Genomic DNA, 12,417 nt, shown 5'->3' on the forward strand with positions numbered 1-12,417 from the left:
CAACACTGACCTATGAAGCCAACAGGTAAAAAGTAGAAAAATGACAGAACCAGGCAGTGGTGGCACATACTTTTAATCCCAGCATACAGGAGGCAGAGGCAGATGGATCACTATGAGTTCAAGGCCAGCATGGTCTACAGAGTGAACTCCAGAACAGGAAGGGCTGTTACACGAAGAAACCCTATCTGGAAGCCCCCACCAAAAAGAGTATGACAATATGACATTAATATGGTTCAAACAAAAAGTGTTACATTACATATTGTTTTGCCATAACAACCCCTTAAAAAAAGGAGTAATGTTCAGTATTATCTCTCGTAAATCACTCATGCTGAGACTGTATCACTGTAATACTCAAATAGCCCGAAAAATAGAATAAATTTTGCAAAAAGGAAGGCACCTTCCCACCTTCATTCAATCCTTCAATAGAGTAGTCAGCCTACTCCCTGATTTCTTCTTCATACCTTCAAACATCATTTTCAATGAATATTTTAAACTATTGTTTGTGTAATATGCATTGATTCTTTGCCTGCATGTATGTCTGTGTGAAGGTTGTCAGATCCCCTGAACTGGAGTTACAGTCAGCCGTGAGCCACAGTTGGGTGCTGGGAATTGAACACAGGTCCTCTGGAAGAGCAGTCAGTGTTCACAAATGCTAAGTAAGTCATTTCTCCAGCCTCCCAAACTCCATTTTTAAGCCAACATCTTGAAAGAAATTGAGTAAGAGACGCTAAGCTAAAATTAGCTGCTAAACTCCAATTATTGACCAATAGGTAGAAACAAAAGCATAAATTTTTATTATTCTTCTAAGCCAGTAAATTTTAATATGTAGTGTTATAAAAGTAAATAATACAAACTAATACAAAATAACACTAACACAAAAAGGACTAGGAATATAACAATGAAGTATCTGCCTCATAAATGAAGTCATAAATTTAATCATCAATACTTGTTTTTAAATCACTGAACAAAAATTAAAACAATATTCCCAGCTGATCAAAATGCTACAGACCTACACCCTTAGTACTCAAGAAAACAAGTCATGAGGATCATCCTGAGTTGGAAGCTGGCCCAGGCTATGTAGCAAAATCCAACACCAAATAAATAAATAAATGAATGAATGAATGAATGAATAAATAAATAAATAAATAAGTGCAGCGAGCAAGCAAGCGAGCAAGCTACCAGCAGTATATGCCAAAAGAATCCACCATTAATAGGGCCACAGAAAATCTAAAGCAATGTGAGATTTCTCATGAGCGTCAGGGTTACAAAAGATTGGGAGCGGGGGGGGGGGGGGGGTGTCAAATACTCAAAAACTAAATAGAACTGAGAACATATTCTATAACCATCATGAAACTGGGTTAGAATCTCAAGTTTGAGGTAAACCTAGGCTACATAGCAAGATGGTATCTGGAAAAGCAACAGCACATACACACCAAATATTTCATAAAACAGACTCCACAGAAATAGTGGGTAACTTAAAAACATCATCCTGATGGGGGGTGGAGGGGATGCACACATCAGACAACCAGAAATACATCTTGGTTAATGACATCAGTGGACCTCACATTCTATCCCAACTCTTGCCAAGAAGCAAATTAAAATGAAAACACAGCATATCAAAACCTACTAGATATAGCCCTAAGTGCTTACATGAAACAATAAGATCTCAAATAAGTAACAACAGATGTACCTTAGGACCGTAGAAAAACCCAAGTGACAAATCAATTGACAAAGAGAGAATTAAGTAGAATTAAAGAATGAGAGCCCACAAAAAAAGTACCTGAAATCCCAGCACTGGGGAGAGACAGAAAGGGGGATACTTGGGATTTACTGGCCAGTGTGTCTAGTCAAACATGTGAGCTCAAAGTTTACTAAGAAACCCTGAATCCAAAAAGAAAGGAAAAAAAAGGTAGGAAGCAACTGAGGAAGATACCTGACATCAACTTATAGGCTGGGGGGGGGGGGGGGGGTGGAGCTAATTTGGAAAAAAATTAATGAGATTAATATAAAAACTGCAATACAAAGACACAATGACAGAACTGATCTTAGAAAAGAGGACTGACAAAACATTAGCCAAACTATCCAAAAGACAGAAACAGATGATCCAAATTTACAAAAGACAAAATGGAACACATTACAACAAGAATCAATGAAGTTCATAAGATCATTAGGATATACCTTAAAAAGGTATACTACAGGGTTGGGGAGATGGCTCGGTCAGTAAAGTGCCTGCTGCATAAGCATGAGGACCTGAGTTTGGATCCCCAGCACCCATGGAATAGTCAGCCATGGAGGTGTACTTCTGTAACACAGCACTGGTGGATTGGAGATAGTCCCTGGAGCTTACTGGCCAGCCAGACTAGCCAAAATTGAAGAGCTCCAGGTTCAATGAGAGATCCTGTCTCAAAAAATAAGGTGGAGAGCAATCAAGGAAGTCAACTCTGCACACATATGCATGTGAACCTGTATGCGCAGATGCTCTCTAGTGTGCACACACACGCAAATCTTTAAATACAAATAATAAACTTATTCTCCCCTAAAATAGAAAGCCAAAAAGTGGATGTATTTTTAGATATATCACCTACTAAAACAAGTTAATTTAAAGACCTAATATAAGCAGTGAGACTGGTGCAGTAATTTTAAAAACTCCTAAATAAAGAAGGCCAAACCTTTAGTAAGATTCATTGCTAAATTCCACCAAACCTTTAAGAAGTAAGAATATCACTACTTTTTCTCAAACTATTGCATAAAACAGAAAAGGAAGGCATACTACAAAATTCTACTTTACAAAGCCAGTACAACCCTGGCATCAAACAAGATAAAAGCACAAGGAAGAGATAGGTGGGAAGTAGGGAGTGGTTGGAGGGCATACACAAGACAATGACTTGGAGAACAATGTCTCTCCTGAAAATAGATACAAAACTTCTCAACAAAATATCTGCAAACTGAAACTAACCAAAAAAGATCACTCCCCATGATCAAGTTGGCCTCACTCCAGAGATACAGGAGATGACAATATACATAAATTAATAAATGTAATGGATTGCCTAAAATGCTGAAAAGACAGAAACACACACACACACACACACACACACACACACACACACACACACACACACACACACACACACACACACACGGAGTTACAACCTGTCTCATCATAAGTTATATAAAGAATCATAGTAACAAAGCCAGCAGAGTAGTAGCAAAACAGACATGTCAAGCAAGGGAAGAGTGGAAAACCCAGATTAATAACCACCTAATCTTTGGCAGAGATGCCAAAAAATAAACCTTTAAGGATAAATTAGCATCTTCTCAAATGCTGCTAGGGAAACTGGGTATCCACATGAAGACAAAACTAGACCAGTACCTCTTCTTACCTATATAAAAATCAACTCAAATGTATGGAAGGCCTTACGCTAGAACCTAAAACTCAGAAACTATTATTAGAAAGAAAATAGACCCAAGCATGATGAATTCCAACATTGCAGAGAGACAGACAAGTCCAGATACCCAGCCTGATCTAGATCATCAAGTTCCAGGGTAGCTAGGGCTACACAGAATGACACTGGAGCCCAGTGTTTCAGCTAAACTAGCTGGCAAATGAGCCCCAAGGATCCATCTATTTCTCCCTCCTCTACCATGCACTGAGGTGAGACAACCATCACTACATCTGGTTTTAATATAGGCCCTTATACTTGCATAAACTGTATCCACTGAGCAATCTCTAATCAATCTTTTGATGAAAGATCCACAATGTGTATCTCTGGCTGGTCTGAAATTCACTATATAGACCAGGTTGGTCAATCTGCTCTGTCTCCCCTAGTACTAATGATTAAAGGCATGTGCCATTAACACCTGAGTAACTTAAAGCTCTAGTCTCACAGAAGAACCTTGAAAAGAAAAATGTGCATGTTTTTAAATGTTCCTTTAAAGATAGATTTATTTATTTATTTATTTATTTATTTATTTATTTATTTATAGGTGCATTTAGCCAGCATGTATGTTTGTGCACCACATATGTGCATGGTGTCCTCCAAGGCCAGAAGAGAGCATCAGACCCCTTGGAACTACAGTTAAACAGACAGCTATGAACCAACATTTGAGTACAAACCCAGATCCTCTGGAAGAGCAACGAAGTATCCTTAAACCATCTTTCCAGTATGTTCCTACAAATGTTTTTAAAATGTAACTACATCCTCCCTCAGGATTTATAGGCAGTTAATGGTTGCATATGCATGAGTATTTTATAAACCTATTGACAACCCCTCAGCTATACTCCTATAATTAATCTTAAACTCACTGAGTCATCCTTCCCTTGATCCAAAACAAAACAAAAAAAGACATCAAGGTAGAAGAAGAGAGACTAGTTGGTAAAAGGAAAAGGATCTGAGGGAGAAGGACAAGAAAGGACACAGAGTATCAATATGATCAAAATGCATTATATACATGCATGAAAAAATAAAATATAACGGTCTGTAAAAGTAATATATGTTAACCAAAAATAGCCAGGCAGAGTGAACAGGTCTATAGTCCCAGCTTTTGAAATCCTAAGGCAGCAGAATTTTTAAGCCATCTGAACACCATCTTAATAAATTCATTTTTTAAAGCTAAAAGCTTATATGTTAAGCTTTATAAGTTGTTATATAAGCTTTAAACTGGGCATGGTGGAACATGACTTTAATCCCAGCATTTGGGAGGCAGAGGCAGGCAGATCCCTGTGTCCAAGGTATAGACTGAGTTCCAGGACAGCCAGGACTACACATAGAAACCCTGTCTTGGAAACAAAACAAAACATATTTAAAAAAAAAAAAAAAAAAAAAAACTTTGTTTTCGAAAACAGCAGCATCAATCTGTTGAAGACTGGAGTTCCTGCTGATCACCAGGGTTTATCTGTAGGTCAGACAGGCTCTTTGTGGTCCATACTCAAGGCTGGCCTTAGAAACCCCTGATCCATTGCTCACGGCTGCCAGTGCAAGTATTGGCTGCTACGTGGGAGCATGATTGGTCAGCATTCAAGACAGGCCTTGATGGGTGCTGGCGTGCCTTGGGGGCATGGCAAGCAGCTGCTAAACAGCTGCCTGCTTGGCTGTTCCTCCCTAGCCACCTGGCAGAGGCACCAGTAAGGTGCAAGGAGAAGGAACGGGACTCCGGACGACAGAATACAGCAGAAAATGGATACTTCATGGACAAGCCTGTCCATTATTCAAAAAATAGCCCAGGTACTTGGAATCCCAGCAAGTGCAGCAATTGCCTACATCCTTTACCGCCGATATAGGAAAAGCAGAGAAGATGACATTGAGATAATGATGCCAGTTCACCAGGAGGCTGTGAAGCTGATCACTGGTAGACAAGAAGCACAAATATAAAGGTTTCATGAGAAGGGGAGTGCTACCTCTCACCCTTCATTGCTGAGGTTACTCAAGATACGATTTTTTCAAACAGTCCTTCAGTATTAGTTTATGAACTTTAGTTTAATACAAGGAGAAGAAATGGACAGTCATATTAGGATATGTAAAATTTCTTGTATGTATCTGTGCACATCTAAAGAAATAAAAAGAATATACTTCTGGAAAAAAAGCTTTGTTTACTGTTTTGCCATTTTCAGACTTAAGTGATTTAGACAACAAAATATTTAGCATTAAATGTGATGTATGAGCAACATATTCTTAATTTAATAAAAAACATTCTACAAAAATACAAAGGAAGTATGTTCCATAACAGAGATAAACAAAAGTGGCCCACTTAATAGCAGCATTACAGCCAGCAGTGGTGGTGCACACCTTTTTTCCAGCACTTGGGACACAGAGGCAGGCAGGCAGATTACTGATTCGAGGCCAGTCTGGTCTACAGAGTGAGTTCTAGGTCAATCAGGGCAAAAAAAAACAAAAAACAAAAAACAAAAAACAAAAAAAACTGTCTTGAAAAACAACAAGAATAAATAAAAGAAGTACTATCAAAATTTGCCAATGTTTTCTTAGCATAATTGTCACAGGGCTACATTTGCAATTGGGAGGTAGAAGCAAGAAGATCAGAAATTCAAGGCTACTCTTGACTCAATAAGCTAGAAAAGTAAACTACCCAAGTGTTGTCCTCCTTTTAAGTTGTTGCTACCTTTTAAGCCACAGCTGTCCGAATCAGCAACTATCAGCAGTGGTTAGGTAGCAAGAGCCAAAGCCTGAGGGAATTCTGTTCCCTCAAGCAGACTCTTTCAAAGCTACTAAGGGAATTTATCTAAATCTCTGCCTCTCAAGAACTCAAGATTCAAAGGTTGAGATGGAATTCTGCTCCTCGGGAGGCTGAACAGTAAGAAGCTCACCTCCTCCTCTTCTCTAATCCCTCCAGAAATGCTCATGTTTTTCCTTGCCCCCTCCTTAAAAACCCTTCTCCACGTAGCTCCTCCCTACCACTTCCTGTCATGTACTTGCTGACCACAGGTAAATTTTATTTAATCAAACACATCTTTGCATTTTTAAACAAAGGTTCCAGAGCATAAACAAAAGTAACACATCTTAAAATAATATTCTACAACACCCAAGTATAACTAGATTGTGAAAGCTACATTCAATGAAATGCAGTCATCTGATTTACATTCCTGTGCCCAACACAAACATTCATGGATACTCAAATCTCTTACATACAATGCTGTAGCAATTTCTACAGATATCCTCACATACTGGTTTCAATATTTGATGGGGGATGTCCTTCTGTATATATGTTTCTCTTATTGGTTGATGAATAAAACACTGTCTGGCCAATGAGGCAGGAAGATAGTTGGGACTAGGAAGAGAATTCTGGGAAAGGTAGGCAGAGAGAACCAGCCAAAGACAGTCACCATGTAGTTGATGAATGATTAGAAGGTCCGGACAGTCTCTGGGTTAATAATTAAGACAGAGCTACTCAGTAAGAAGCCCTAGTCATCAAAGTCTCTGTGTGCTTATTTGGAGCTGAGAAGGGCTGTGGGACACGGCGGGACAAGAAAACCTCCGCAACAAATATTATTGTAATGGCTAATACATTAAGTTCTGTTGTGGAGATATTTTGTTTATGATATAAAAAATAAACCTTGCCTGAAGATCAGAGTGCAAAGCTAGCCACACTAGTTAGCCATAGAGAGCAGGCAGTGGTGACACACACCTTTATTTTATTTATTTATTATGTATACAACATTCTGCTTCCATGTATATATGCACACCAGAAGAGGGCACCCAATCTCATAATTGTGAGCCACCATGTGGTTGCTGGAAATTGAACTCAGGACCTCTGGAAGAGCAGCCAGTGCTCTTAACCTCTGAGCCATCTCTCCTGCCCCAAGACACACCTTTAATCCTAGCAGCCACACTAGTTAGCCATAGAGGCCAGGCAGAAGTGGTAAATACCTTTAATCCCAGCACTCGGGAGACAGAGGCAGACAGATCTGTTAGTTCAAGCGCACCCTGAGCTACAAGAATTTGATCCAGTGTATAAGAGAAACAGAGCTCACACAAAGGTGATTTCAGTCCTTGGGATCCCACTCCTTTAATCCCAGCACTAGAGAGGAATATAAGGCGGGGGGTGGGGGGGTTCAGTGCAGTCTGAGGTTTGGTAAAGATCTGAGGTTTGGTAAAGACAGATGAAGGCTAGAGATGCAATTTGAGGACAGGATTGCCCTTTCTGTCTGACCATTGGCAGAGGTGAGAACTCTCCAGTGACTGGCAGCTTTACTTCTCTAATCTTCAACACCACCAGTATCTGAGTTTCTATTATCAAGGACAATTAGAACTCATGCTACAGTCTGTAAATTTCAATATAGGTACCACTTTTTCTCTCTAATTTATCTGTGGTTGCTGTTAGCAGCCCAATCTAGCCTAGAAACCTCCTAATTTACTCTTTGCATATTGGAATTACAGGTGTGTATCACCATATACATCTAAAAGAAAATAGCCAGGTACAGGTCAGTAATTCAAACTACTAAGGAGGATAAGGCAAGATAATAACTTGAACACAAGGGTAAGTGTACTACATGAAGATAAAGAAACCTCTCTAATGAATGATGACCAGATAGACAGATGGGGTGACAGTCCTTAAATAGGTGTAAAGAAGGAGGAAAAGATCTGTCTGTAACACTCCCATCAATTCAACTTTGTTATTACTTAACATCATATCATTATTTTAAAAGTCCTACTCCAAGGCAACCTACCAAGTCTAATGATAAAACTTAACAGTAGTTTTAACTTGCATAATATATTTGATAACAAACCTCATCTAATAATAAAATATAGAAATATTGGTTGAGGATGTAGTTCAGAGTTAAGAGTGCTTATTTTTCATGCAGGAGGCCTTGGGTTCAACTACCAGCACCAGAGGGAGAAAAATAAAATAGATTTTAAACTTGATGATGGGGGGGGGGGGGAGTTATATCTTTCAATATACTAAAAGTAAAAATCCAAATACTGTTTACAACTCTAAAATTTGAAGCTAAACAAATTTAATTAAATAAAATTTTTTTAAATCTAGAATTGCACGATAATTTATAAAGATTTGGTAAAATACAGAATCACATTCATTTTGGGAAGAACTATACTTACTTAACACTGTACTACATTAGTAACTGTCCTTGAAAACATGAAAAGCATGCATTTAAATCAGAATGACCATGCAATCAGTGGTCATTTCTAAAACAAAACAATGCTCACTACTAAAAAGACCAATAATGGTGACACTTCCTTTTTCACACTGTAATTAAGCCTACCTAAATAGACTTCAGTTTGTGGTTTCAAAAGCCTAAATAAAATCAAGATATCACTTATTAAAACCCTAATTAAACCAATCCAATCAATAAACATAATCCTACTGAAACTTGTATCACAAAACTACCTCATAAGACAAACCCATGCAATTACTGACTACCAGAGACCTCCAGTATTTACACATATAATCCTAACTATGCTAAACTAAGTCACATTTATTATTTTGCTCATAGTAGAGGAGCAATCTCAAAACTAAATATTTGAATGTTTTTATATTTAACTTGAAAAACAAGTATAAACTGAAGTCAACATTTGCTAAAATAACTACACCATTTCCCAAAGAGATATAAAATATTATATGACCTCATTTTCAAACACTAAATAGAATCTGCAAACATATTTCTAAAACCAGTTCATATCAAATCTCCAAAAACATTCTTTCTCCATTTAATGTAGCTTCTTTTACCTTATTTCCATTAAGATAATTCAGAGGGGTTATCCCTTTACTATACTGCCAATATATTCTTAAAACAACCACAAATCGGTGCTCAACAGATGCTCAGTGGCTGAGAGCACTGGCTGCCCTTCCAAAGAACCCGGGTTCAATTCTCAGCACCCATATGGCAACTCTCAACTTTCTGTAATTTCAGTTCCAGGGGATCTGACACCCTCACACAGACAAACATGCAGACAGACCACCAATGTACATAAAAATGAAAAAGAACCACCAATCAAGTAAGAATAGCTCTGGCATATTTGGTTTTAATTAATTAAAAATTAATCAGCCTTTAAAGTAAGTAAAAATGAAAGCAGAAAACAGGTAAATCAGAACAAAGGTTAGTATTTAGGCAAGATTTAGTATTTTGATTAAAAAGGCAAAAAATATTCACAAACAGATGATATATTTGGCTGCTAGAAAAAATAAAACATTAGCATCACTGAAAAAAAGTCAAGAATATTTAGAATTCAAAGCTGTTCTATGATAAAAGACAAAAGCTGATGAGAAAATTACTTACATGTGGAATAATCTGTTAGTGATACATAGCAACAAACTATCATTGCTCAAGTCACCTCAAGATTTTCTAAGATGACCTGTTAACACATGCAAAAATATCACTCTCATGCTGTCAATCAAGTTGTATTTAATTTTCAATTACAAGGGTCAAAACCATATTTACAAATATGGCATTATTTAAACCTAATCTTTGATTTAATATTCTATTAGCCAAAATTTTTCTGAATTTCAATGCTTCCCTTTAGCTGTAAAAAAACAATTTTACCTAAAAAGATTTTTTAAATTTTAATAAGTGTGCTACATAATTAGCAACAACAAATCCACTTACTTTTTTCTCTTTCTCATGATGTTTATCCTGAGAGTGAGAGGAAGAATCACTTAAACTTTGATCATATGACCTATTAGATCCCCGTTTGCTCTTTTTCTAAAAAAGAAAACATATACATATGTGTATATGTATATAAAACTCCACTTTTTATTAGGCTTACACTATTTTCAATGTGAAATGTTTAAATATCAAGTTTTTTTTTAAAAAATCAGTTATTTCAATTTATATAACAGAGTTTTAAACATCCACTACATTACAAAGAAAAAAATTAACCCTATATTTAACATCAATGCCATATTTTTGTATATTAAGATTTGTGAAAACAAGCCAGGCATAGAGGCACACATCTTTAATTTCAGCACTCGGGATGCAGAAGCAGGCAGATCTCAGTGAGTTCAAGGTTAGCATAGCCTACATATAGAGAAGACATCCAAAACCATAGAGACCCTGCCCCGTCCCTTTAAAAAAGTGTTAAAACGTTCCTATTTTCAAATAAGCTATATATTTTCAAAGTTGACCCAAAAAAAGGAAAAAGAAAAAAAAGAGAATAGAAAAAAGGAAAAGGGAAAAAGGAAAGGAGAAAGGAAAAGGAAAAGGAAAAGGAAAGCTTTAGCCAAAAGATAGCTAACATTCTAAAGAATGCCACTGGGGATAGTTAGTGGCACACACCTGAAACCCCAGCACTTGATCACTGGGGAAAAAATAGATGGCAAGACTGGAAGAATAGCAAAGTAAATATTTAAAAAAGATACTTTATACCAATAGTAAAGCACGAAGCATTTACTTTCAATAAATACTGAAGAAAACAGTTCTTATCTCTACAGGTCATTTGGAAAAAATTAAGACAAATATCACTATTAGATCCATGCATTTTTAAAAGCATTTCTAAAGCATTACATATTTCTGTTTAAAATGTAGTATAATAGAGTGTGAAAGTAAAAGTCATTTGGGTTCTTACAAGGTGGTCACACTAACTAGTTTTAAACCAAGTTTTCAAGTGACTATAAAATAACTTCAAGTTTTATGCAAGTTATTAACCAGATGAATTTTCACAACTAGCAAATATTACATCAATAATTAATAATGATAAAAACTATTTGTACACATGTCAAAATTTTTTTGTTATTTGAGATAAGGTTCCACGTAGCCCAGGTTGGCCCTCAACAATATATAGCAGGAAGATGATTTTCAAACTTTATTCTACCACCTCCCAAGGACTGAGTAGGTGGGCTTACAAACATGCCACCACACCCAGCTTCAAAATTTTCAATTAAAGCCCAAACTTCTTATAAACAGTTCATTTCCATCAGCCATTAGGATAAATCAGTCTTTAACAGATATATACTTTAGATATAGTCGTGTATCATTTTGCTGAGAAACACCATAAATATGTGATAAATAGGTGATTCATCAGTAGAGGCATAAAAGAAGGTTAATACTAAATATTACTTGTAAGAGGGAGAAAAGGGAAAGTAGACCTATTCAGCAGGTAAAGGTAACTAACAAAAAACAAAAATTAAGTGTATGAATCTACATATTTAAGAACTGAGAAACAGACATTTGGAAGTATTAAAAATACTTACTTTTCAAAGGAAATTAACATAAGCACATAAAACCCAGAGTTTCTAAATATGGGCTAGAAACATGAATCAGCAGTTAAGAGCATTTGTTGCTCTTTCAGAAGACCAGAGATCAGGTCCCAGCACCCACATGGGGGCTCACAACCATCCATAACTCCAATTCCAGAAGATCTGATACCCTCCTCTTCTGACCTATGTGGGCACCAGGACACTTTGTGGTGCATATACACACAACCAAGCAACACACAGAAAATGTTAAAAACTTAAAAAAAAATAAGAAAGAAAGAAAACAAAGGCTTCAAAAAAGTTTCTAACTCAGTCATCCATGTGTTTGACCACAAAGTCTGACTACATCTCACAACCATCCAAGATGAGTCTTTAACCAAGTTACAAAATAGCTTCATTTCTGTTTTACTATTTCCTAGTAAATAAAAACAAAAGTTATGTATAACAAGTAAGATAGATAACAGTGATGCAACAGGAAGAGGAGACAAATGACAAAAAATCCAAAATGATTACTAATAGGAAATCAAAGCAATTAAAACATTAAAGAGTTCTCTAAAAGCTAATTTTTCCACTAAATGATATTTGCTATCAACTACTAGTATATACTCTGATCTAGAATATCTAATAAAGCAAAATATTTTAAAGGTTTTTTCCATTTTCAATAATGAACATGTTAAATGAATTTAATCTTCAGTAAAAATAAAGGAAAAACTGACTATGCTCTTATTTTATGCCTTTTATATGATGGTGTCACCATCT

The 12,417-nt window shown here is 36.5% G+C and overlaps 1 protein-coding gene across 19 annotated transcripts in view; it reads right to left on the reverse strand.

Moving 5' to 3' along the window:
• Positions 1-12,417, reverse strand: part of Mllt10 (MLLT10 histone lysine methyltransferase DOT1L cofactor) — a 141,438-nt gene that overhangs the window by 76,654 nt on the left and 52,367 nt on the right. For 17 of the 19 annotated variants that reach the window (XM_035442802.1, XM_027405283.2, XM_027405284.2 and 14 more), the window contains one exon: positions 10,073-10,168. The exons of the other annotated variants lie outside the window; for them this stretch is intronic. In XM_035442802.1, coding sequence (XP_035298693.1) covers positions 10,073-10,168 — 96 coding nt within the window. The remainder of the gene's footprint in view (positions 1-10,072; positions 10,169-12,417) is intronic. 19 annotated transcript variants of the gene reach the window in all.

This window comes from Cricetulus griseus, chromosome 3, assembly GCF_003668045.3.
Source record: "Cricetulus griseus strain 17A/GY chromosome 3, alternate assembly CriGri-PICRH-1.0, whole genome shotgun sequence".
NCBI lineage: Eukaryota > Metazoa > Chordata > Mammalia > Rodentia > Cricetidae > Cricetulus > Cricetulus griseus.